Genomic DNA, 23,806 nt, shown 5'->3' with positions numbered 1-23,806 from the left:
TGGTAACACTTGATTTAATGGGATTGTCTGGGGCAAAATAATTGTGGTGCAGTGTTGGCTGACCTCCAGACTTAAAGTAATAATCTCAAAGATTATAATTTAAATACATGTCTGTTTAGTCACTGTTAATGGTGATTAAGCCTATGGCCCATTGATTAAAATGTCGGAATAGTTATATATTTGCAGTATGATAAACTAGATGTCTAGGGCGACATTTGCAAAAATGATGCTGTATTAAAAGTTAAGTTTGCTATTTTACAGCCTGAACCCAATTTTCCCATGTTGTCATTGTCCCGTGACAGTGATGGAAAATGGGTCAATGTTTGCGTTGTCAATGTATGTCCACTAAAAGTGATTGTGATTTTTGCCACTGATGGACTCAGATTGTTATTCTGAGTGCCTGACCACTGTATGGAAATGATCCCTACAGAGATAAATCTTTTTGTTCAATAGTAAGATCCTTTTTGTTTAACAAGGAACAGTCCGATGATCACTATCATCAAACCAACCAGACTCCATTTAAATAAACAGTAATTTTATTATTGTAAAACTTTACAGTCCACAGAAACAAAATAAAACTTAAACAATCATCTTCGTTCATCTTTTTACTGCTCCAGTTATCACCAACCCTGGTTTGGTTTGGTTTGGTTTGGTTTCGATGTCTCTTTCGGGGCTTATTGTAATTACACAAAAAGGTCTATCTCTGTAGGGATCCTTTCCATAAATTGTCGGACACTTAGAATAACAGTCTGAACCTATCAGTGGCAAAAACAAGCACTTTTAGTGGATGTCAATCGACGGTGTGGACATGCCCTCAGTGGTTTCATTGCAGTCTGTTTTGCTGATGCTGTCTGCAGCCCTCTCGCTCAATACTGAACAAATCTCAAAAACCTGGTAAAATAGGGTCCAGTTTGGAAAATAGTGAACTTTGCCTTTAAGTTACTGCTTATAAAAGCCAAACTACTGCTGCAATAAGACGGAGCAGCCATGGTGCGCTCTAAGAGCTGCAGGCGGCAGGCTGCACACCTCCAACTTAGTGAGGTAACCAACTTCTTTCACTGCTGTCTGCAGACTCATGCTGCATGCAGCGTAAAATCAGATCACAGTTGTTCTCAGAATGATGGAAAAATGCCAATCATTGCCTGACTTTGTTATTAAAATGACAACCGAACTTTGTGACCTGTAGTATTAAACCACATGTGCTGTTACCATCAGTAGAGAAGAGGTAGTGAAATGAAATCATATTTTCTTATTCATACAGGGTGCACAAAGTGCTGTTGCACAAATGTTTGACCAGAGGTGAAGTTGTGTGGGTGATTTTGTAAATCTTAGCAGCAGCATCGTTAACACCTTAGTCAACAGGATAACTTGAAAGCTTAGAAAGCAGAGGGGACAATTCTGTGGAAAGAGCCATGTTTGTAGCTGCTGTTTGGTATCATAACAGATGTTAACAGACAAAGTTAAAATACCGCACAGGCCTTCTTCTCCTCTGCAGTGGGTTAAAAGCTGTACTGTGTGTATCTAGCCTGGGATCAGTATGTACTAGACCAGAGGGTGGTAACCTCTTTGCAGATGTGCCGCCTGCTTTGACAGCGGGCCATCAGACTGATCACACATGCGCTCTGTCTCCCCCTACAGGTGCCTCTGAGGCTCATAGAGAGTGTGGAGAGCAGAGATATGTTCCAGCTGCACATCATCTGCAAAGACTCCAAAGTTGTCAGGTACAGTAATCAGGGCAGCTCACTCACACACTAAACCCGTCATATTAACCCTACAGGCAGATTGATGCAGTTATTAACAAGAGTATATACAGTGCAGTGGTCTGGTACGTGTTGAATAATATAATAGTTTGGCTGGCTGTGAGGAGACAATTTATACACTCTACACACACGACCACACTCAACTGCTAATCAGTATTCCCAGGTGTAAAAGGTTGCAACTCTTACAGCAGTAATAAAATGATATTCATTTAATTCTAGTGCCATTCTAGCTCCTCCATCCTTTCCTCTCCTACTGAATTACTGACATCACTGATGTTGGAGATCATGTCTTGTGTCCTCACAGTTTAAGGGCCGGTCCATGTGCGCTGTAGTGGCCTTTTTTACTAAGGTCCAAGTTGCTACTGTAGGCCACTTAATCTGCAGTAAGTTGTTTTAGTTCTGACCCGTGTTCAATTAAGTAATCCACTCTTCTTGAGAAACCCAGTGTTACTCACAAGTAGTCCACAGGAGGCAGGGAAAATGTTGATGTCGCTTTATTTGAAGACGCACAAAAAAAACCTGGTCCAGTACCAGTATAAAGCAGTCCCAAACTGTACACGTTGTCACCTGCTTACTGCACACGCTACTACACACGTTATGCATGTTATACATGGTCAAAAACTTATTTCAATTCACGCTTATGCAGATTCCTCTACATCCTAGCTGCATGGTTGTCCTCACTGCGCACGTGCGGCAAGTTGCCCTAAAGCCCAATTAACTGTTGTAAAGCAACAAAACAGTATACTTTACTGCATTTAGCATCAGAACACAAAAATTGCAAACCTTTAACTTATATATCTTAAAATACACATAACCTGTCCATATACTGTTGTTTAACTGTTGCATGAACTTAAATATAGGCAGAACATATTGCATATACTGGACAACAGAAACACTTTATCAAATATTACTTTGTGCCTAAGTGGCTCTCACATGCGCTCTGCTCTGTGTTAACTCCTTCTCAGCCGTTTGCCAAAAGTAGTGATGCTGGGTACAGCACTGATGCCCCCCTACCTCACCCCCGCCCCAAACACCATTTGCTGATGGTGTAAGCATGGAGAGTGAGGACAGTGTTAGCTTGAAAGATTTGAGCTTGGAGGTAGAAGACGGCGCTGTTTTATCATTATTACACCTTTATTTAACCAAGTGAAGACACCTTGAGATTCATAATCAGTGTATTACCTACAGTAGATGGTGATTGGCACGCCCCCCAATTCGGAGAAGCAGGCCGGAGTACCGCCACAGAAGCTAAGCAGTGTACTGCTGTGATTGCCACAATAACACAAACAAACTAACCAATCAAGGCAGCATTTGAACAGCAACTTCTTATGGTCTGCAAGGTAAAACAACTGTTTCTGTCAGAGGAGTCTGGTGGCTGTGGATGGGCGCTCCAACAAAATCTATTTCAGCCGGCTAAGAAAAGCCCCCCTTAAAAAAACAAATCAATATCACTTTGAGTGTCCATATTTAAATTATTTTACCACTTTACCTTGTCTTCAGACAGCCCTTTCCAACAGGGAACTGAAATAGGTATATTGCTCTCTTCAAAGCCACCAGACTCCTTTGACAGAAAGAGTAATTTTACCTCATAGTACACAGGAGTTGTTGATCTACCGCCAACTCAATCATGTGTGATTTTCAGTACTGAACAAACATGGCATCCACAGCAGTATGTGGGTTTATGTGTAGCAATGACATCATGCTGACACCTATGTCGGGTAACGCTGAAAATGTTTTTAGAGGATATGAAAAGGATATGAAAACCTCAAAAAAATAAATAATGAATAATAGAGCCACCCTTTGAAATAAATGTTGAGTGGCCTCAGCCAGTTTTGGATATTGGTCCACAAACTTGCAGCATATGAACAATAGAACAACAAATGCAACAGAATCTACATAATGATGTTTTTTTAGTGTCAAACATGTTAAGTTGTTTTTTAGTAGCAGGCATTTTTGCAGAATATCTCAAAGTGAAAGATTCTAGATTATGAATCAGTTGCTGTTTTGTAAATTGTTCTGAAAAGCTAATTAAATTATGAGCACATTTATTGTTGTATTGTATTTTAAAGTGATCAGAGTGTGCTGCTCTGTCGCATTCAGAACTGTTGTACCTGGTGATTTCATTTAATTTGTGATTGCTTCATTGTTAATAAGATCAAACAGCTGGTGAATTAGCACTTAGCATGCGGACACTTGCTTAGAAACAGTTTCAAGTAAAAAAAGACTGAGGCCTGCTTTAATTTCACAGCAGACAGATACCCTCATGTGTTCATGGACATCTGTAAAGTTCAGAACCAGCGGAGCCTTCAGATTCTCAGCAGCAGATGTGCCAGCGGCGTCTCGGTTCCTCATCATTAAGCAGCTACATTATTACTCCTGCTTCAAGGCTGGAGAATCACAGAGCATCTGAAGAATGAGTTTTCCTTGTTGTGTCTTCCTTCCAGTCCCCAGTGCATGAAGCTGTAACGTGATGTTTTGTTGTTGGATCTCGCTCATCTTTCTAATCTTCGCGTTGGGTTCTCCACAGATGCCACTTTGCAACGTTCAAGCAATGCCAGGAGTGGGTCAAGCGTCTGAACCGGGCCATCGCTCACCCGTCCCGACTGGAGGACCTGTTCGCCCTGGCCTATCATGCCTGGTGTCTGGGAGGCAGCGCTGATGATGAAGACCAGCACGTTCATCTCTGTCGCCCAGGTCCGCGCACACACAAAAATCAGTACTGTTACAATTTCGGATGTCATATTACTCTCGACTTAAGTTTCAAATAATGAAGTAAACATTGACAAAATTAAACTTCAGACTTCATAACGTTCTGGTTACTCTGTTTTAGGGATGCTAATTTTTTGTGACCAATAGCTGACACTCAGTAATCGATCAATAACTGTTAATCATTAAGTTTGGACATTGTTTAAGTTATTTTATTGTGGACCTGCATATAGCATGTTGCTTTGCTAAGCACCTCCTCGGCCTGCTCTCTTTTTGTTTATCATGAGACGACTGCTGCAGGAGTGTGAGATCTGCCCCAGGGACGTTTAGAGTCCGCCTGCCCCGCACACACACAGTGACAGTGCTAACTTTTAGCATCCCAAGGCTAATGTAAGGGATTTAACAGCAGTCGAGCCTTTGTGATGTTGGTGTGAGTTTGTTGGGAGTGTTTAACAGCAGCGGTGTCGGATGTTAGCTACGGCTGCTGTGGTAACTTGTGCTAACCAGGCAGATGTTGAACTGGCTGTTCTGTGTAATGGCAGCAACAGAAAGTTTGCGGATACAAAATAAGGAAGACCTGGAAACACTGACCAATCAGAGCAGACTAGGGGGCTTACTGATACAGAGAGAGGGTGAATACAGGTGTTCCAGCACACAGTATGAGGAAAATAAAGTTTTTTGAACATTAAAGCATGTAATCATATTATTAGTAGATTTCCAAAATGCAAGTATGAACCTGAAAATAAGCATAAAGGTCCCCTTTACACAACAGCTTTCATATTTTGTTAAAATGTTAATACTAATTTCCTCCCTGTGTGCTCTGTGTGTGTGCAGGTGATCACGTGCGTCAGAGAATGGAGATGGAGGTGAAGAGGATGAGCTTTGACACACAGAACGTCTGGAGAGTGTCGGACATAAACTGCAACTTCAAGTATGTCGGAGATAAATTACCATAAATAGCATGACACCTCTGTCTCTGCAGATAGCTGTACTACTGTACTAGTCATGATGGTCGATAAGAGAGTGAATAGTGAGTGACGAAGTTAGAACAACTTTTGTGAGAGCTGTGACAGACAGTAGGGCTTGAATCAGGCCGGAGTAGGGACACCCTAACCACAGTGTCGATCAGTGGGTGGCGCAGGCACCCCATATACAGAGGCAATGTCCTTGCTGCAGTGGCTACAGGTTCGACTCCAGCCCACAGCCCTTTCCTGCATGTCGTCCCCTCTCTTTCCCCCTTTACGCCCCTGGCTGTCCTCTCATTAAAAAGGCCAAGAAAATAATCTTAAATAAGAACTCTGCCAGGAAATGGGAGTTTTGAATTTGTCTTAAATGACGGTTGCATTTGGGGGGAATAGTTGTCAGGCTGGATTAAACTGCAAGAGTACACTGAATACACAGACATTACACATATGGTCCTTATGTAATCAGTTTTAGATTCAGTGTGACTTGCACTTTAAGGGGAATCATAGTCTCGGATGTCCATCACAAAAAAAACACCAGTAAATCCATTTAGAAATCATAGGAATAAAACCTGCCATAACCTACCTAAGAATTATTACATGTTAAGTTTTATTCAAAGTAATCCACTGCAAAAAGGAACTGGCATTTTTGGGGCTGTCTCTGGTTAAATAAAACTTATCTTATTCATTAACAAAAAGGTCTATCTCTGTAGGGATCCTTTCCATAATGTTGTCAGACACTTAAAATAACAATCTAAGCCTGCCAGTGGCAAAAACAAGCACTTTTAGTGGAAGTACATTGACATTGCAACATGCCCCGAGTGTTTGCATTGTGGGCTGTTTGGCCAGCGATTTACTCAATATTGGACCAATTTCAAAAACCAATTAGTCCCTTGGACACGAAAACATGGGAAAATAGGGTCTGGGTTGTAAAATACTGAAGTTAACCTTTAACACATGGACAAATAAACAACACTGTAGCACTCACTCAAGCAGAAATAATGCGGTATACCGTGTGTGTGTGTGTGTGTGTACCTGTGTGTCCGACTCTTTTGTCTCCTTTGCTGTCTGGACAAATAAATACTCCAAAAAAAAAAAAAAGGTCAGTCTGCTCGGAGGGCCCAAGAGAGCACATCCTGCTGAGGGAGAAAGACACACAGGACAACTGGCTAATTAAACGCGCCGCAGCCTGCTGAGGCCCATGACTCAGCACAGTATTTCGCTCACACACACACACACACACAGGCACACTGTCTCCATCTCCCCTTCACTCCTCAGACAGTCAGCAGGTGAACAGACATTGAGGGAAGTATCATGAGAGAGGAGGAGAGCAGATGGAGTCGGGCTGTAGCACTGTGTTATTTGTTCTCTCTCAGAGCTGAGCGTTCTTGATGAAGTAGTGTGACCCTGAAAACCAGAACATTTGTGTTGTCTAAGAATGTTGCTGCAGCTCAGAGTATTATTTTGTTTGGGTCTTGTATTTTTTTTTCACTGATAGACTCTGTGTTAAGTCAGTCCGAGTGCACTGGCTGGGAACACATATAGACTGTAAACATAATGGATGTAGCTACCATGACGTCATCCACTGGTTTGTGGACTCCAGTTTTGAAGCCTCAAGTTCAGCCTTTTGGTTGTCGCTGTCTTTATTTGGAGCTAGAGAGGTAGGCTGAGAGGCTGGCACAGTGGATTAGCAAGTAGTGGCTCTGACTGAGAAGCTGAAGACACTATCCACATACATCCTGTCACTCAAGCCTTAATGAAATGTAAATGGGTTTCCCCCCCCTCTCAAAATTAGACATTTTCTGTCCTGGGAGCAGGAACGCGCTATCCCAGAAATCCTGGGAAATTGGCTCTTTCTTTTTAAGGCATATCTTCAGCTACAGTTAGAACGCATCGGCCATACTTCTAGCAACACTAAATGCAACACAGAGAAACATGTTTAAATGTATGGGTTCCTAACCTGACTTCATTTTTGTATTATTTGGTGGTATTAATAATTGTTAAGGCAAAAGAACACCATTTATTTTATCAGTTAGCTGGCTGCTGAGAACATGGAAGTAACTGACAGTGTTTTATTGTCAGTACATATGCAATTTGTTAAACCAAGTTATTTGGTGTATTCAAAGTCATTCTATTAAGCTGAGATGGATTCTATTTTCTGTTCGTCACTGTTGAATCATCTGAAGACTTTCCACACAAAGCTGGAGGCAGACATCGGGTTGTATTAGCCTGATGCCTACCATACACTGGAAGACTTAGAAAAGACTTTCAAAGGACTAAAACTTTGTTTGGTGTAGGGCCAGCAGAACTTAGATGGCAGAGCCCTCAATTTGGTAGGCCAAAAGGAAGTTACCATTGTGCTGTTGAGTTTTGCATCCCTGCCAGCTCCAAGATTTGCATCCACATGGGAAGATGTAAAGATTTTGTGTATTCTGTAGTGATATGCATTTTGTACATATCCATCTATTTAGTTTATGGCCAGAATGTCACTAGTTTTTCCCGTCTTCCCGTTATTGTATTTCTTGGGAAATGGGAAGTAATTTGAATGTGTATTCCAAGGACTTCCGTTTCCCTGGAATAAACCTTAATGGCCGTCTAATGTTTCCAGCAATATAAACTGCATTTAACCTTCCTCTATAAAAGTAATGTGTTTTGTCCTTCCTGTCCACAGGCTTTGCTCCAGCTACCCACAGAAGCTTCTGGTTCCAATCTGGATCACAGACAAGGAGCTGGAGAGTGTGGCTTCCTTCAGGTCCTGGAAGAGGATCCCCGTGGTGGTCTACAGGTGGATCACATACACACTATCACACGTTTCACCAACATGCACAACAGGATTTCCTTTCTGATACTAAGATCTGCACTTGGGATTACTGACTCTGTGACCTTGAATTCCAGGCACCAGAAGAACGGGGCGGTGATCTCCCGTTGCAGCCAGCCGGAGATTAGCTGGTGGGGCTGGAGAAACACGGACGATGAGTACTTGGTGACGTCCATCGCTAAGGCTTGTCAGATGGACTCGGGAGCCAAGGGTACCTGTGGAGCACCAGCCTGCCGACAACGCGGGGAAGCTCCCGACTCCTCCGACAGTGATTTTGGTAAAGCATTCCTTTTTATTGATTTACGTTTTGCGTACACTGTTGGAGCAATGTAGCTCTCGAGAATACATTTGAATTCAGGCTGATAATTTGACATGAATTTCCATTATTTATATGTCTCATTAATTTTCTTACTTCCAAAGTGGACAACCAACAAATAATGATGATTAACATAAGTGCCAAGTGATACACTATTTTCAATTATGCCTGCATACATTGAGCTTCATCAGCAAATACACTGTCAACAATTTAAAATTAATTAACACCCTAGCAATAAATTACATTTATGCGCCTCTTTCTGACTGGTTACATGCTCCAAAAATTAAAATCAAGTGCATGCAGTATCTAATATGCATTTTAATCAGGCTTAGTTATATAAATCTTTAAGTGGGATACCTGCCAGTGTAACTTACGGAGAAAAACAACTCTGAGCCCTATCTTACACACGATGCTGGGTGGTAATTGTTAGTTTCAGACATTTTCATTTTCACGGCCAGCACCACATTGTGAAAGTAGCAAATGTCCTTGTGCCAATCTGTGCACCCAAGGATGTGTAGGTCTTAAAGTGAGGTGTTGTCAGTAGAATTGTTGGCTTATTGCTATTTTACATTATGTAAAATGTGAATGTAGCAGAGAGCAGAGCTAAAGAGCTGCTGTGTGACTCCCCATTAAAAGCGACTCTGAGCATATTTACTCATGAAGAGCAGTGTAACTTCATTATATCAGAAGCTAAGCTTTTAGCTCTGTTTCCTCTGTCAAGTTTATAACTACAGGTTTTAGTTCTGCTGCCTAAAAGTCCCATGATATCTGCCGCAGAGACATTACTGCTCCACTGCTGCTACATTTCTCTCAGCAGAAAACCGCTTGCTTCTCTAATTTGCCGAATCCGCCATGTAAAAAGCGGTGTGTCAGGTGCTTTTAAATTAAATAGGAGATGACCTAATGATCAATTTAATTCTTGTTATGCCCACAACACACCTATGATTGATTAAGGGACTAAATACAGCCCCTTTGCCACTTGCGCCTTACTTTGTGCCCAGATTATGTACTATTTCATCAGTAATTACTCGTCTGTCTCCACACGGTTGAAAGCAGGTCTCTTGACTTGTGACCGTTACTCGTAGCAACACTGTGGCAGTGTCATCAGGAGGAGATATTGATTCTCAGTAGGTTACAAATCGAGTCAGTTTCTGTTTATCATGTCTGTGGCGCTTCTCTGATTGCCTCCTTCTGCTTTCACACTTTCTCTCTCTTCCTCTCTGCGCCATTTTGATTCACATAGCACTGTCCACTCACAACAGTAAAATATCATCTCTCTGTCCTCTTGCCTGTCTCTCCAGACTCCTCTCTGACGGGCGGCTCTGGCTGCAATGACAACACCGTGCCACAGAAGCTGCTGATTCTGGATGCTCGCTCATACACCGCTGCAGTGGCCAACCGAGCCAAGGGCGGAGGCTGTGAGTGTGAAGGTTAGTGCGACCAAACATTTGAGAAGTCTTAAAGGGGACCTAATGTTTTCATTTTGAGATTCATACATGTATTTTAAGTGCCTACCAGAACACGTCGACAGGCTGTAACATAAACACTTTATTTTCCTCACACTGTCTGTGCTGGAACACCTGTATTCACCTTCTGTCTGAGACGCTCCATTTTAGCATCTGTCTTTTCAAGCCCCCCTCCCGAAAAAGCCCAGTCTGCTCTGATTGTTCAGTGTTTGTGGGTCTTCCATATGAAAAATTTGGAAGGATTTCATGTTTCCCTGATGTTAGCATGTAGCTACATATAGAAGTGTAAAGAAATCTGTCAGGTTGTAGCCAAACTAGAAATAAACAGCTAGAAACAGAGTATTCAGAACAGTCTAATATAATATGTGCATAAAATGTAAATATGTTAACGAGGTATTAGAACAAGGTAACACAATGGTGATGAAAGCCCTTATATTTGCTGTATTATGAACTGGGTGTTCCAGGGGAAAAAAAAACAAGCATTGCACAGTAAGCGATGTGTTTTCCATCACCCAGTAGTGGCGGGTCCACCAAAGAGGGTAGGCAAAGCTACACACACCAAACTTGCTCTTCAACTCCCTTGTGTGTGAAACGGCGTACTGTTTTATTCCCGGTCTCTCTTAGAGTTGTGAGTTAATGGTTACTATGGCTGAACAAAGACAAGAGTGAGATAAGGTCCTAGAACCTGCTGCAGTTTTTTGTTTTTTTTAAAACAAAGTATTTTTATTGGCACTTAAATAAAGATATACAGAGTATTAATAAACAAACACAGAGCCAGTAAGGACAAAAAGACCACCCCATCCACCCATCAGCACAGGAACAAACAGACCAGTCCAAGTAAAATCCAATACAGAAGAAAGAAAGGAAAAATAAAAGGGGGAAACAACGACAAATCAGTTAACCTGTGTGACATAAGAAGGGGAGTATAGTGTGTTTCATTACAATTTTTCAGCTACCATATTTGCCACAAAAGTTAAAAATGGTTGCCACGTGGATCCTTAAATAAAACAACAGATATTCTCCAACTGTAAATGATACATAACATCCTTAATCCAATGTCCGTATGTTGGAGGTGAATAGTCTGTCCAATTACACAGGATGAGCCTTCAGGCCAGAAGTGAGCACTCCAAGTTACTGGAGCGAGTTACTCCAAATATTGCCATGGACATAGATGGGGCCACCAGCCGTCCAAACATTGTTGAAAAATTTTTAAATACTAAATCCCAGAAATGAAATAGTTTGGGACATGACCAGAACATGTGACATAAAGTGGCTGAAGACTGGATCAGTATCACTGCTCTGGACCAGTGGAGTCAGTGTACAATCTTAAACAGTGTGTCTCAGACAAATAGAGGATGAATAAATATTTTGAATAGCTTTATGCCACACCTCCTCCAATATCTGCTCTCCAAATTCCTCCTCCCATCTCTGCTTTTAAGAGTCCAAAGCTGCAAGATTATGAGCATTGAATGATTCGCTGATTTGATGAACACCTGGGGCAGTTTGTGAGGAACTGTAAAAGTTATTCAATAGTCAGTGTTTTATTATGAACATACAGTTGAATTTCCCATTGAAGAAAAGTTACAAAAATGTTTGTGTATGCTGTCTTAGAGAGAAGGAAAATCAGAATTGGCAGGTCAGACTTTTAAAAAAATTGGAAACCAGAATCGGCCAAAATCTGAAATCGGAAACAGCCAAGTAAATTGCAGTCGTTGCATCTCTAGTATTAAGTGGGTCAGTTCTGCTTTTCCACACATGTATTTAAGAAGGTGCTGCTCTGCGTGCAGTCTCGGGGGCCTCACTCTGCAGAGGTCAAATCTAATGTCAGTGTCCACTTTGACATATGATATTCAGTAAGCAAATGATACATGCCACCAGTGATGGTCTCACTGCTCAAAACCATGAATGTTCTGTTTGTCTGAGATAATAAAAGCAAACACCAACATCTGAACATATGATGCTACTGTATCACACGGGCTAGGTGTTGTTTATGTCTGATGACCTTGATCAGTGTTGTTTATGTCTGTTTGTTTTCAGAGTACTACCCTAACTGTGAGGTGATGTTCATGGGAATGGCTAACATCCACGCCATCCGGAACAGCTTTCAGGCCCTGAGGACCGTCTGCAGTCAGATTCCCGATCCGGGAAAGTAAGTCGATCTGTTTGACCTTTCTCTCCGTGCAGCTCTGCCTTCATCAGTGCCGCCCTCTCCCTTTCCCTCCCCCCTGTTTTAATGGCCACAGTAAGCAACACCACACAGAGATGGGAACGCTGTCACAGTCCACTCCTGTTCGTGCTGGGCCGGCCAGCTATCTGTCTGTACACAGCGACAGCAGAGACGTGTGTTTCCGTTTGTTCTGTGTGTTTTTACCAGCTGTGTATGCTTTACGAGTGTGTTTACATCTGTGTATATGTATTACATGTGCGATTGTATGTACAGTGCATAGGTTAACCCAGCTATGACATCACACCGTGTTATTTTTGACGCTTGTTGTTACTCTGATGGAGGTGTGTACTGACACAGGGAGGCCTCCATAGGTATAGGTCAGAGGCTTCCTCCTCTCAACCCCGTCAACCTAAGATAACCCAGAGTGACCAGAGGTTGTTGATGTTGCAACGGGTGCTTCGCAAAGTCAAGGAGGGATCCTGAAATGGCTGCATGCTGTGTCATTGAAATCCCGCCGAAGGATTATGTCAATGTCTAGGATAATTTGTTCAGAGAATTTTCAAGGATTTTCAATCCTATGCACACGATGCATCATTCCTGTCCGGCGATTTCTAAAGAAGATGCAAGTGAACTTTCAGTCACTTTTACCAAAATCTGGTTATGATCAAATTTGAGGCAAGAAATGCCAAGACAACTTTATTTGCACAGCACATTTCATACACTAGGGCAATTCAACGTGCTTTACAGAGTAATAAAGATACAACAAATGTAAAGGATTCATTTACAAAGTACAAGCCAGTGATACAAGAGGTACAACATTTTAGAAAGAAGTTTGAGCACTTTAAGTCAAGTGAAATAAATTAAAAGGTAGAGTATGCAGTGTAAAACAGGAAAGCTTTTAGGTCTGACCTTAAAGTGGTCAGAGTCAGGTTTGTGTAATGTCTCAGGGAGGTTGTTTAAGGTCTGCGTTGCACAATAACAAAATGCTGCTTCATCGTATTTTGTTCTAACTCTAACAAGCAGTAGGCCTGCCCCAGAGGTCCTTAGGGTTCTTGGGAGTTTCATATTGCACAAACATATCAGAGATGTATGTGGGCCCAGAGCCACAAAGTGATTTGTAGACGAGCAGCAAGACTTTGAAGTAAATTCTCAGAGTGACTGGTAGCCAGTGTAGGTATTTTAGAATTGGTGTTATGTGGTCGTATGTCTGAATAAGTTGTAGTTGCCAAAAAGCTTTTTTGAGAGCCCTGTGAACAGACTATTTTGTAATCTAATCTCCTGGGAAAAAAGGCATGAAATCCTGTCACTGTATCTTCACTTGAACTTGATATACAAGGCCTAATTTAAAGTTTATTCTGACTTTCGTAAGGCGAGGGCACTAATGCATCGCCAGTTCTTGACTGTGCTTGTCTTTAAAAAATGGCACAGGACAAGAGCGAAGAGATGACAGTGCAAAATGCATTTGAATGCAAGTATCTTCAGTGTCCTTGTAAATGTGTTATCACCATGAATGTGTAAAGCACATTTCTTTTGCTGTTTCAAAAACTGGAAGTTAAGACGGGACAGTGTCAGTGACGCACACCCGAACCCACTTTAGACTGTTCCATTATGTGACCTTCAAATGCTTGGCAGGAGTCTTGCCAAGCCTTTGTAGTACCCAACTTGGAAATACCAAGGATCCTTCCTTGACTTTGAGAAGCACCCCAAATCTAGGCTCCAGACCACATCATCAGTCGGGACAGGCTCTGTGTTGATTTATCCGTATCTGATCAGTCACCTCTGGTTTTTCCAGCTGGCTTTCGGCACTTGAGAGCACCCGTTGGCTGCAGCACTTGTCCGTCATGCTGAAGGCAGCCACTCTGGTGTGTTCGGCGGTGGAGAGGGAGGGCCGTCCTGTCCTGGTGCACTGTTCGGACGGGTGGGACCGCACCCCCCAGATTGTAGCCCTCTCCAAGGTCCTGCTGGACCCCTACTACAGGACACTAGAGGTGAGAGTCTGCACAGTTGGACCACAGAATGTTGCATACAGTTGGATTTTAGATACACTTGTTATAACTGAAATAATTTCACACATTAAAGTCTGTTTACAGGAAACTGAATTGTCAGCAGTTGAGTTGCATTGTGGGTACATAGGTGCCAAGTTTTTACAAGGAAGAATAACTAGTGGAATAAAGTAGACGATATCTCTTGCTCTGCTGAATTATTCTACTGTCAATGGTGACAATGTTATCAGACTGTAATGCTGAATCAGTTTTTGCTGCACTGTCATATTAGCACTTCCATAACTGACTACCTTGTGGTCCACAGGGTTTCCAGGTGCTTGTAGAGACTGAGTGGCTGGACTACGGTCATAAGTTTGGGGACCGCTGCGGCCACCAGGAGAACGCTGACGATGTGAGCGAGCAGTGTCCCGTCTTCCTGCAGTGGCTGGACTGTGTTCACCAGCTGCTCAAACAGTTCCCCTGCCTGTTTGAGTTCAACGAGGCCTTCCTGGTGGGTGGTCGTACAGCACTCTTTACTTCTCTCTGTTCTTTTAATAATATTATATACGTTTTTTGTCACTATATTCACCTGGGACTAATATTACCAGGGGATCTTACGAGATTTAGAAATTACCCCCCCTCGAATTTACTGACTTTATTCCCTCATTATAATATCAAAGCTCTGCGTAACAAAATGCAAAAATTATCATTCACATTAACCTTTAATTATGAAATCAGTCCCCTGGGTTGTTTGTGCAGTATTTCAGAGAAATATTGATGGGATACTGTCTGTAAGTGTTGAAAGACAGAAAAAATGTTTCTTTGTACATGCTGCCGTGCATTTCATCCATCTCATCATTTTTTGAGATTTTGCTCCGAGCAAGATGATCCTACTGCACCCCATATTCTTTCAAAACTTTCATTTATAATTGACCTGATATACACTGTCATTTTACAACCACAACTAATCTTGTTGTCAGGTGGTGTTTGACATCATTGAGCTGTTACACCGAATTAGCAGAGCACTATCAAACCATAAAGAATCTGAATCATTGCCTGACTTCATCTTCCATCTCCCTCGTGTGTCCAGGTCAAGCTGGTGCAGCATACGTACTCGTGTCTTTATGGCACCTTCCTGTGCAACAACGCTCGCGAGAGGGAGACGAGGAACATCTACAAGCGCACCTGCTCTGTGTGGTCCCTGCTTCGCAATGGAAACAAGAACTTCCAGAACTTCCTCTACATCCCCAGTCATGATATGGTACCCACCTCTTTTGACACTGTAACTTACATTGTTATAATGCTATTACTATTATACTGTTATTAACCGCCACAAGTTAAATACAGAAATAACGGGGGGTTGCCTCCTACTTTTAGCCACCGAGCCTTTTAGTCATTGAGAAGACTGACTTGTATATGTATAATATGTATTTTTAATTTTGGGATGAGCTGTCCCTTTAAAAGAACAGTGACTCAGCAGATTGCTAGTTTTATTTCTCTTAGACTCAACCTCCCAGACTCTAAGTAAGCTGCTTTATCAATCATTAATATGACTTAACTTTAACTTGCATCCCCAAACTGTTTTTTCTATCAGAGATTTAAAGCATGACTCTAACTTGAAGATTAAACCCTGATAGTCTGTGTTTGACCTCTAAGACAAGTATGAAAAAGGTCATAGTAAACCCTCCACAGCAGTGGTAGAACAGCACCGACAGGCACCACCATTACTGTATATTGATCGTCTGGGATCCTCGTGTCTTGTTTGTCTGCCAGGTGCTGCAGCCAGTCTGCCACACACGAGCATTACAGCTGTGGACGGCTGTGTACCTGCCCACCTCCTCCCCCTGCACCGCTGTGGACGACTCTATGGAGCTCTACCTCCCCCCGAATGTCACCGGAGACGAACTCACCTCCCGTTCCCTGGACAGGTGTGTTTGTTTGATGCAAATCTGATCAGCTACTCAGTATCTGTGCTTAATGTTTGTAGCTGTCCATGTACAGAGATAGACATTGATTCAAAATTCCCTTATGTTAGAGAGCAACACTGCCCTCTAGAGTCCCAAACAGAGAATTGCATCATTGCCATTTCGGCACCTGTGGGGAAAAAATAAACCTTTTTATGTATTTCTGATTTCCAGACTTCCCAAGACTCGCTCCATGGACAACCTGCTGTCAGCTTTTGAGAACGGGGTGCCCTTGACACGTACATCCAGCGACCCAAATCTCAATAAGCACTGCCAGGAGGATCGCTCTGCCCTGGAGCCCTCGCCAAGCACGGAGGAAACCTCTGCAGACGTCTCTGATGAGGTCACGCCCGACACTGGACTGGACAGCAGTGAGGGGGAACCTCTACACCAGAGTCCTGCCAAGACCCCAGAGGGTGTCCCAGTTTCAGAGAGCTGTGAAGACACAGAGGAGGAGCCCTGTCTCACCACACAGCCCCTACCCTCTCTGCCCCTTCCCCCTGTCCCTCTCAGTAAGGACGTCACACTCACTCACACTCCCTTCCCCACTCCTGTCCTTCAACAGGCTCTGCCTCAGATCACTAACCCTCCACTCCCTCCACCTCCACCTCCGCTGGAGGCTGAGAGCCCCTGTAGGACTGCTGAGAGCACCACGTCACCCACTCATAAATCAGAGCCGTGCTTACCTCTCCCCTGCAACGGCACTCAGCCTGCAGCTGCCACACCCACCTTGCTGCTGAACGGCCACAGTGACAGCCAGACAAATGGCCTCCCAGCATCTGCAGAGCTGCTGGCTCTGAAGCAGCTCACACCACTCCTTCCCATGGAGGACTCCACAGAGACTCTCACAGATGAGGGAGAGCTTCCCCCCGCCCTGCCTCCCACTGTGACCCAGCATCTGACCCAGAATAATTTGAATGATGAGCCTGAGTCACCCCAACCCCAGAAGGAGAGAGAGGACATGAGTACAGACATAGTGAAAGGAAGAGAGCATGTGTTCACAGCTGCAGCAGCTCCTGCAGACTGCACCCAGGTAGCAGCTCGCCATCTGATCTCCCAGAGCCAGATCGCAGACCTGTCCCTGCTCGGCGCCCACTGGGAGAGCGTCCAGGGTCTGGTGCAGTCTGCCTGCAGCAGTGGCAGCCACTCTGGCGTCAGCCGGGCCTTGCAGCACAACACTTACCAGAGTCGTCGACTTGCCAGTAAGCTGCTCCGCTCCCAGGGCTTTGCCATCGCCAATGGGTCCCAGTGCTGCCGCAGAGAGGCTCTATGTTGTCCCAGCAGCCCTGTGCAGGCTGGGTGGCTGTCTGCTGCCAGGAGTTCAGGCTATGCTGGTATGTGTGGGCCTGCTGCTGCCGCCACCCTCAACAGCTACTCCCTGGCTGGCCATCAGCTCCTGCCAGTGTCATACTCCTCGCCCTCCGCTTCCAGCTCCCCTCCCCCACCCCAGGCCCCAGCTTACCTGGATGACGACGGGCTGCCGGTGCCCATGGACGCCGTGCAGCAGAGACTGCGGCAGATCGAGGCGGGCTACAAGCAGGAGGTGGAGGTGCTGAGGCAGCAGGTGCGACAGCTGCAGATGAGGCTGGAGAGTAAACAGTATGGCACCCCTCCCTCGGAGCCAGACATCGACTACGAGGATGACATCGTGAGTAGCTTTTACCAGTGATGACGTTAATGCCCAGTGCTAGAAGCTTATTTCTGTCAGCAGTGTTCGTAAATGTTTACTTTTAATAATCCCCAGGAAGTGTTCTCTCCTCTGTCAGTCCCATCTGTTTTCTGATCTTGCCCTTTTCTCTCTGTTTTCAGACGTGTCTGCGGGAGTCAGACAACAGTAATGAGGAGGACTCTCTGTCAACCCACAGCGAGGACCGTCTGTCTGAGGGTAGCTGGGACCGAGTGGAGCCCAAGGACACAGAGGTCAGCATCTTTCACTGCTTCATTGTCTAAAATAACTCCGCTTCATCACCTTCCTTCCTCCCCCTCACCTGTGTGACGAGGAGCACCTCTGATAACAGCACACTGTTCTGATAGAGATGTCTGTGTGTGTGTGTGTGTGTGTGTGTGTGTGTGTGTGTAGGTCACGAGGTGGGTGCCCGACCACATGGCCTCCCATTGTTTCAACTGTGACTGTGAGTTCTGGATAGCCAAGAGACGTCACCACTGCAGGTGGGTGTCCTTCTTACCTAAATAAATACAAGAACACAAAAATATCACATTTAGTCACATGTAAAGGTAGAAGAGAAAAAATCATGGGTGTTAAGTATAAACGTATACTGTATATAAAAGCCCATTGAACAGACACTTTCACTATCAATAACCGTCAAAAAAAAGTTTTTCTATTTATCAATAAATACTTAATGAAATTTAGATTGTGTCGTGGTATCGCTCTTTTACTGAGCTAGCTTGAGAACAGCCCCCACTAAAAGATTTTTCAAATCTTAGCCGATGTTGAAAATGTTGAAAACAGACCCTACACATCACAACATGTAAAGATAAATTTAAAAGTCTTGTTCCTATAGTTCATGGAGAGCAACGATTTGGCCTTAACGTCACACCGCACACTAACAGATTCCATTCACGAACAACCAAAGTCCTGACTCTCAAATCTCGCAAATCTCTCGTGATCAAACATGACTTTAGAGAAAACATACATGGCGGATGACAAGCAGGAGGATGTAGCCCTTAGTTTTTGCACTACGTTTGACAGAAAAATTACTAAGAAAACATTTAAAAACATGGATTAAGTTGTGGAGACGGCGTGAACATGTACTGTACGTGTTAAAGCCTGAGCCCTTCACAATAGGACAGTGGATCGTATCTAATACTGAACATGTTTAATACTTGCGATTTGAAATCAGTTCGAGCAGAACAGACTTCTGGGCAGATGGGGAATGTAAAAATCACACTTAACATACATCGACAACATCAAACAAAGCAGTGCTTTGCTGATGATTGTCAGAAGAGGGGAATCTGGCACAAAATCAGCTTGATTCTTGTTAGTGTGTACTGTGAACTGTAACTTATCGTCAAACACACTTCATTTAAACTCAACAGAAACAAAATAAAACTCGTCCACTCATATCTTGGTTCGTGGTTCTAGTGTTCCAATAATCACCAACTCTGTGAATTAAGGGTTTATTTCAACCAAACCAGAGTTAGATGTGAAAACCTGCTCAGCTACACACTGATTTTTACCACTGTGTCTGAGCAGCAGCAGCTCTCAATCATTGTTCTGAGGCAGACCATCAAAATTACCAAAATAAAATGACAAGAATCACCCAGAAAAACAACTCAATCAATCGCAGATAACTGATAGCTATAGCTATATTTGTCCAGTTACCCAGCCCCCAGTTACCACTATCTCAGTATGAAGTGAAATTTCAGAAACCTATTCATTTAATGACTTAAATACAGAAAAGCAAGAAACATTCAAGAATCTGTAATCGGCACGGTTTCTAATGAATCCTGTCAATCATCAGAATTGTCTATAAAAAAAATTCTCTTCATTGACCGATCAGCTAAAGTTGTTCTCGTTCATTACGAAGATCTCTCGCTTTTTGCTTTCTTGAGAGTCAAATAAAAACACTGATATCACTCTCATGTCTGTACATAAATATGAAGCTACAGCCAACAGCAGGTTAGCTTGACTTTAGAAAGCTAGAAAGAGTGGAAACAGGATGATGTGGCCGGCCTGGTGAGCTGGTTGCACTGTAAAAACATCATGTTGTTACGAGGGAGGTGTGTACTGGGTTAACTGGGGTGCAGTCAGCTTCAGAGGTGCTGGAAGTCAGCTGTTTCTCCATGCTTCCAGTCTTTGTGCTAAGCTAAACTAATGGCTGCTGCCTCTAGCTTCATATTTAATGTACAGACATGAGAGTCAGTTTTAACTTTCATCAAACTATTCCTTCATCAAACTATTCCTTCACTTAACTTCTAGGCCTTGTCTCTAACAGTAGCTGCTTTAGGATCAGGTTTAACAGCCTCCTGATTTGTGTATTCACTCATTCAAAGCATCAGATATAATAAACATTTGTTCAGCAGAGCTTTTTTGGAGTTTTTTATATACACATATCTCCTGGCACTATGTCGCTGCAGCACAGTTCTGCCAAAGCAGCAGCCTGCGATTCAAACACAGACTTTGCTTTGTATTTTCAAAGCAATAAACCAAGCTTTAGTTTCAGCCCATGGTTTCAGAATGAAAGGCTCTCAGTTAGCCAGAGAATTATTTATATGCTCCACTGAGACAGTCGTCCCAAACTGAGAGAAATTTATAACGAACAGAGCACTACTCTGAAAATACAGAGGATGGACAAATTGTTTGCTGCAGTAGAAGTAGCTGACTATCAGATACATTCTGCATATGTCACTATTTAAACATGTTCATCCTATAAAGTCATGGAAGTTAAAGGAATACTTAACCTTCAAAGAAAAATTTAAAAGAATTAAATTAAAGTTTCTGATACCTGTAGAAAGTCTGGACCGCAAAAACCACATCAGATGTGATTTTTGCAAATTGGATCCAAACCACAGTTGGATTTGGTTTAAAATGTGACGGTAATCGGATTTCTTCAGATGCACGTCAGTCCAGACACTCTGGACGCTCAAATCGTATTTCAAAAGTCTCTTTTGCCACACTCGCAACACGACATGACAGCATCAAATCCAAAGTGACGGAAGTGCTGAACAGAATCCATGCTGCTACTAGCAGAGCTCTATGGAGGAGTTCAGTTGGTGCGATGGAGGAGTTCTGCACCGCGACTTGTTTGGAGGACGAAATGATGGACCTCCATTTCTCATGCTTCCGAGCTGAAAAGCTTCATCAACAGCTTAGGAACGTAGTTGCCGACACACATTACCACAGCGACCCACACAGATAGGTCAGTGTTGTCTGAACACACACGATCTGATCACTTGCAAAGATCTGATTTGAGAAACAAATCTGATCACTCTGCAGTCTGAGCGAAGCCTTTGCTGTGTGCTCCCTCCTAACTCTCTGTGTGGTCTCCATCTTCAGGAACTGTGGCAACGTGTTCTGTAAAGACTGTTGTCATCTGAAGCTGCCCATCCCAGACCAGCAGCTGTATGACCCAGTGTTGGTCTGCAACACCTGCCACGACCTGCTCCTGGAGTCCCGCACCCGCGAGATCCGCAGCCAGCAGCTCAAGAAGGCCATCGCCACAGCCTCCAGCTGAGAGAAGCGTCGTGTAGCATGGCCCGCCTCGGCTCTGTCCTGCTCGTTTTGGACTGATGAGCCGAGCGCCCCGTTGTGACCCCAACCTGCTGCGGTTTTGGGAAGATGAGGAGGAATTGTTACTCTTTGGGAGGCTCGGTTTCAGAGTGGAGATGCACTGTGAGACTGTCTGAGAGGCGGAGAAGAGGAACGTCTGAGATGGAGGTGTGTCAGCAGGGGAGGTTTTCCTGCAGAACAAACCCCCTTCTGTTCAAAGACATTTTCAGCCTGGAGCACTGCAGCGTCCGGCTGCCTCCACGCAGTGCCCTGTCCGAGTCACTTCTCCAACCTGTCCACCCACCTTTAGTACCAAACACCTGCACCCTCCTTACAGACACTGTCTCGCACTTCAGAGGACAATCGCTCACCCTTCCATGTGTCGGGGACTCCAAAGCCTTTGCCTGTACTACTGGAGGCTTTCAACTTTAAAAGAAAAGAATTGCTGCTACAGTATTTAAAAGTCTAATTTTGTATTCTTATTTTGTGCACTACTAGCTGTTGTGTATATGAGGGAATTTGAGACCAAACTTGAGCAAAAGGGAGAAATCTGCTGTTTACTTTGTCATTGCATCTTTTTTTCTTGGAGCCTGAATGTAATATGTAATGGATAACTGGATCGAGTTTATGTTCACGTGCATTCGGTGGGTCGTATATATGTGTTCATTGCTGCAATGTGTTTTCAAAAATTATGTATATGCACAGTCAATGTGGTTCTGTCTTTATCAATGCTTTTCTCCAGTATAGCCATGTTGCAACATTATACGTTCTGGGGGACGTGTGTGTGGACGGATCGATGCCATGCTGTTTGTTTTGTGGAATGTGTGCTCGATGTGTCAAGAGGAAGAGAACACAGTAACGTGTGGAGACAACAGTTTTCTGTAATGTCTACTTCTGATGCGAGACAATGTCATTTGAAGGTACTGTGGGTATTTAGTGACGTCGCAGAGGCAAGGTTTTTCTGCTGAGATATTTGAGAATGAATGTCCATCTGACTGATGCGTCCTCCTCGGATTGTTAACAGGCAGTAAAGACTGAACAAAGTGCTTGGAGTTTCTCGTTCTGTTCAGGGGAGTTTGGCCACAGCCCCCCTTAAAAAAAAAATCTATGTTTGTGTCTACTGGTTGTTCCTTGAGACAATAGTGCCATATTTTGTTTTTGTCTATTTTTAAAGCCTTTTTCTTTCTTCTGGATGGCAGCAGGTTTCTAATTGGCCACCTCTCTGTATGTTTAACTGGTACAGATAGTTAGCTGCTTAATAACATTGAGACAACTAAAGATTAACAGATGGCTCGGTTCAATAACGAGGCTAACCGTTTCAACGGATGATCGGATGTCACTGAATTAGTTAACCTGTGTGGTTATCCGTGGTCTAATATTTGGGATTTTTTCACACGGTGTTCATGAAGTCAAAATCTTTGAGAGGAACTCAGACATGTAACATACATAGTTATCTGATCCGTAGTGGTGGCTAAAACCTGTCACTTAATGAATAATTGTTGTAAAGAAATGCACTGTAAAAGTTAAATCCCATGGGTTAAAATAAAAGATTATATCATGGATCTGTTATCAAGGTTCCTTATTTGCATGTTGCTCAGGGAAAAAAATATTCAGAAGGTCTACTCATATTTTTTATACATATATATTTACACCGATCAGCCAAAACATTAAAACCACTGACAGGTGAAGTGAATATTATTTTGTTCCAGTGCATTGTTCTGCTGGGAGACCTTTGGTTCTGGCATTCATGTGAATACCATCTGACATGTTCCACCCACTCAAGCACTGTTGCAGACCAAGTACCCCCACCATGCCATGCCACACTGCAAACATCTCTCAGGAATGACCCAAGGAATGCGACAAAGACCTCAAAGTGTCAACATGGCCTCCAAATTCCCAAGATCCCAATCTAAATGAGCATCTGTGGCACATGCCGTGACTCCACTTCACAACCCACTGGACTAAATGGATCTGCCGCCAATGCACTGGTGCCAGACACCACAGGACACTCCCAGAGATCCTGTGTCCATGCCTCGACAGGTCAGAGCCAAGTTCGATCCAAGGAGGCCCCACCTTGGATTAGGGGTACATCTGGGATATCAAGAATCCTTGAGCAGATTGGGACCTGGGGAATTTAGAAGCCAAGTCGACACCTTGAGCTTTTTGTCACGCTCCACAGGCCATTTGTAAACAGTTTTTGTAGTGTGGTATGGTGCATTATCCTGCTGGGGGGCCACTGCCATTGGGGAGTACTGTTGCCATGGGGGGGGCGGGGGGGGAGGTACTTGGTCTGCAATGGTGTTTGAGTGGGTGGAGCATGTCAGGTGGTATCCACATGAATGCCAGAACCAAAGGTTTCCCAGCAGAACAATGCATTGGAACAAAATAATCAAAGTTATTTACTTCACCTGTCAGTGGTTTAAATGTTTTGGCTG

The 23,806-nt window shown here is 43.6% G+C and overlaps 1 protein-coding gene across 5 annotated transcripts in view; it reads left to right on the top strand.

The window, feature by feature from the left end:
- mtmr4 (myotubularin related protein 4) overlaps positions 1-22,931 on the top strand; it is a 67,750-nt gene extending 44,819 nt beyond the window's left edge. For all 5 annotated transcript variants that reach the window (XM_078172378.1, XM_078172379.1, XM_078172376.1 and 2 more), the window contains 15 exons: positions 1,639-1,721; positions 4,288-4,454; positions 5,301-5,397; positions 8,100-8,213; positions 8,324-8,523; positions 9,864-9,992; positions 12,066-12,177; positions 13,988-14,183; positions 14,503-14,688; positions 15,268-15,438; positions 15,951-16,105; positions 16,316-17,789; positions 17,951-18,061; positions 18,222-18,310; positions 21,159-22,931. In XM_078172378.1, coding sequence (XP_078028504.1) covers positions 1,639-1,721; positions 4,288-4,454; positions 5,301-5,397; positions 8,100-8,213; positions 8,324-8,523; positions 9,864-9,992; positions 12,066-12,177; positions 13,988-14,183; positions 14,503-14,688; positions 15,268-15,438; positions 15,951-16,105; positions 16,316-17,789; positions 17,951-18,061; positions 18,222-18,310; positions 21,159-21,336 — 3,462 coding nt within the window. In that variant the 3' untranslated portion in view covers positions 21,337-22,931. The remainder of the gene's footprint in view (positions 1-1,638; positions 1,722-4,287; positions 4,455-5,300; positions 5,398-8,099; positions 8,214-8,323; positions 8,524-9,863; positions 9,993-12,065; positions 12,178-13,987; positions 14,184-14,502; positions 14,689-15,267; positions 15,439-15,950; positions 16,106-16,315; positions 17,790-17,950; positions 18,062-18,221; positions 18,311-21,158) is intronic.
- Positions 22,932-23,806: the final 875 nt, after the last annotated feature.

Source organism: Epinephelus lanceolatus, chromosome 11 (assembly GCF_041903045.1).
Source record: "Epinephelus lanceolatus isolate andai-2023 chromosome 11, ASM4190304v1, whole genome shotgun sequence".
NCBI classification, from domain to species: domain Eukaryota; kingdom Metazoa; phylum Chordata; class Actinopteri; order Perciformes; family Serranidae; genus Epinephelus; species Epinephelus lanceolatus.
Note: the sequence above shows the minus strand (reverse complement) of the source record. Positions and strands in the feature narration are given on the sequence as shown.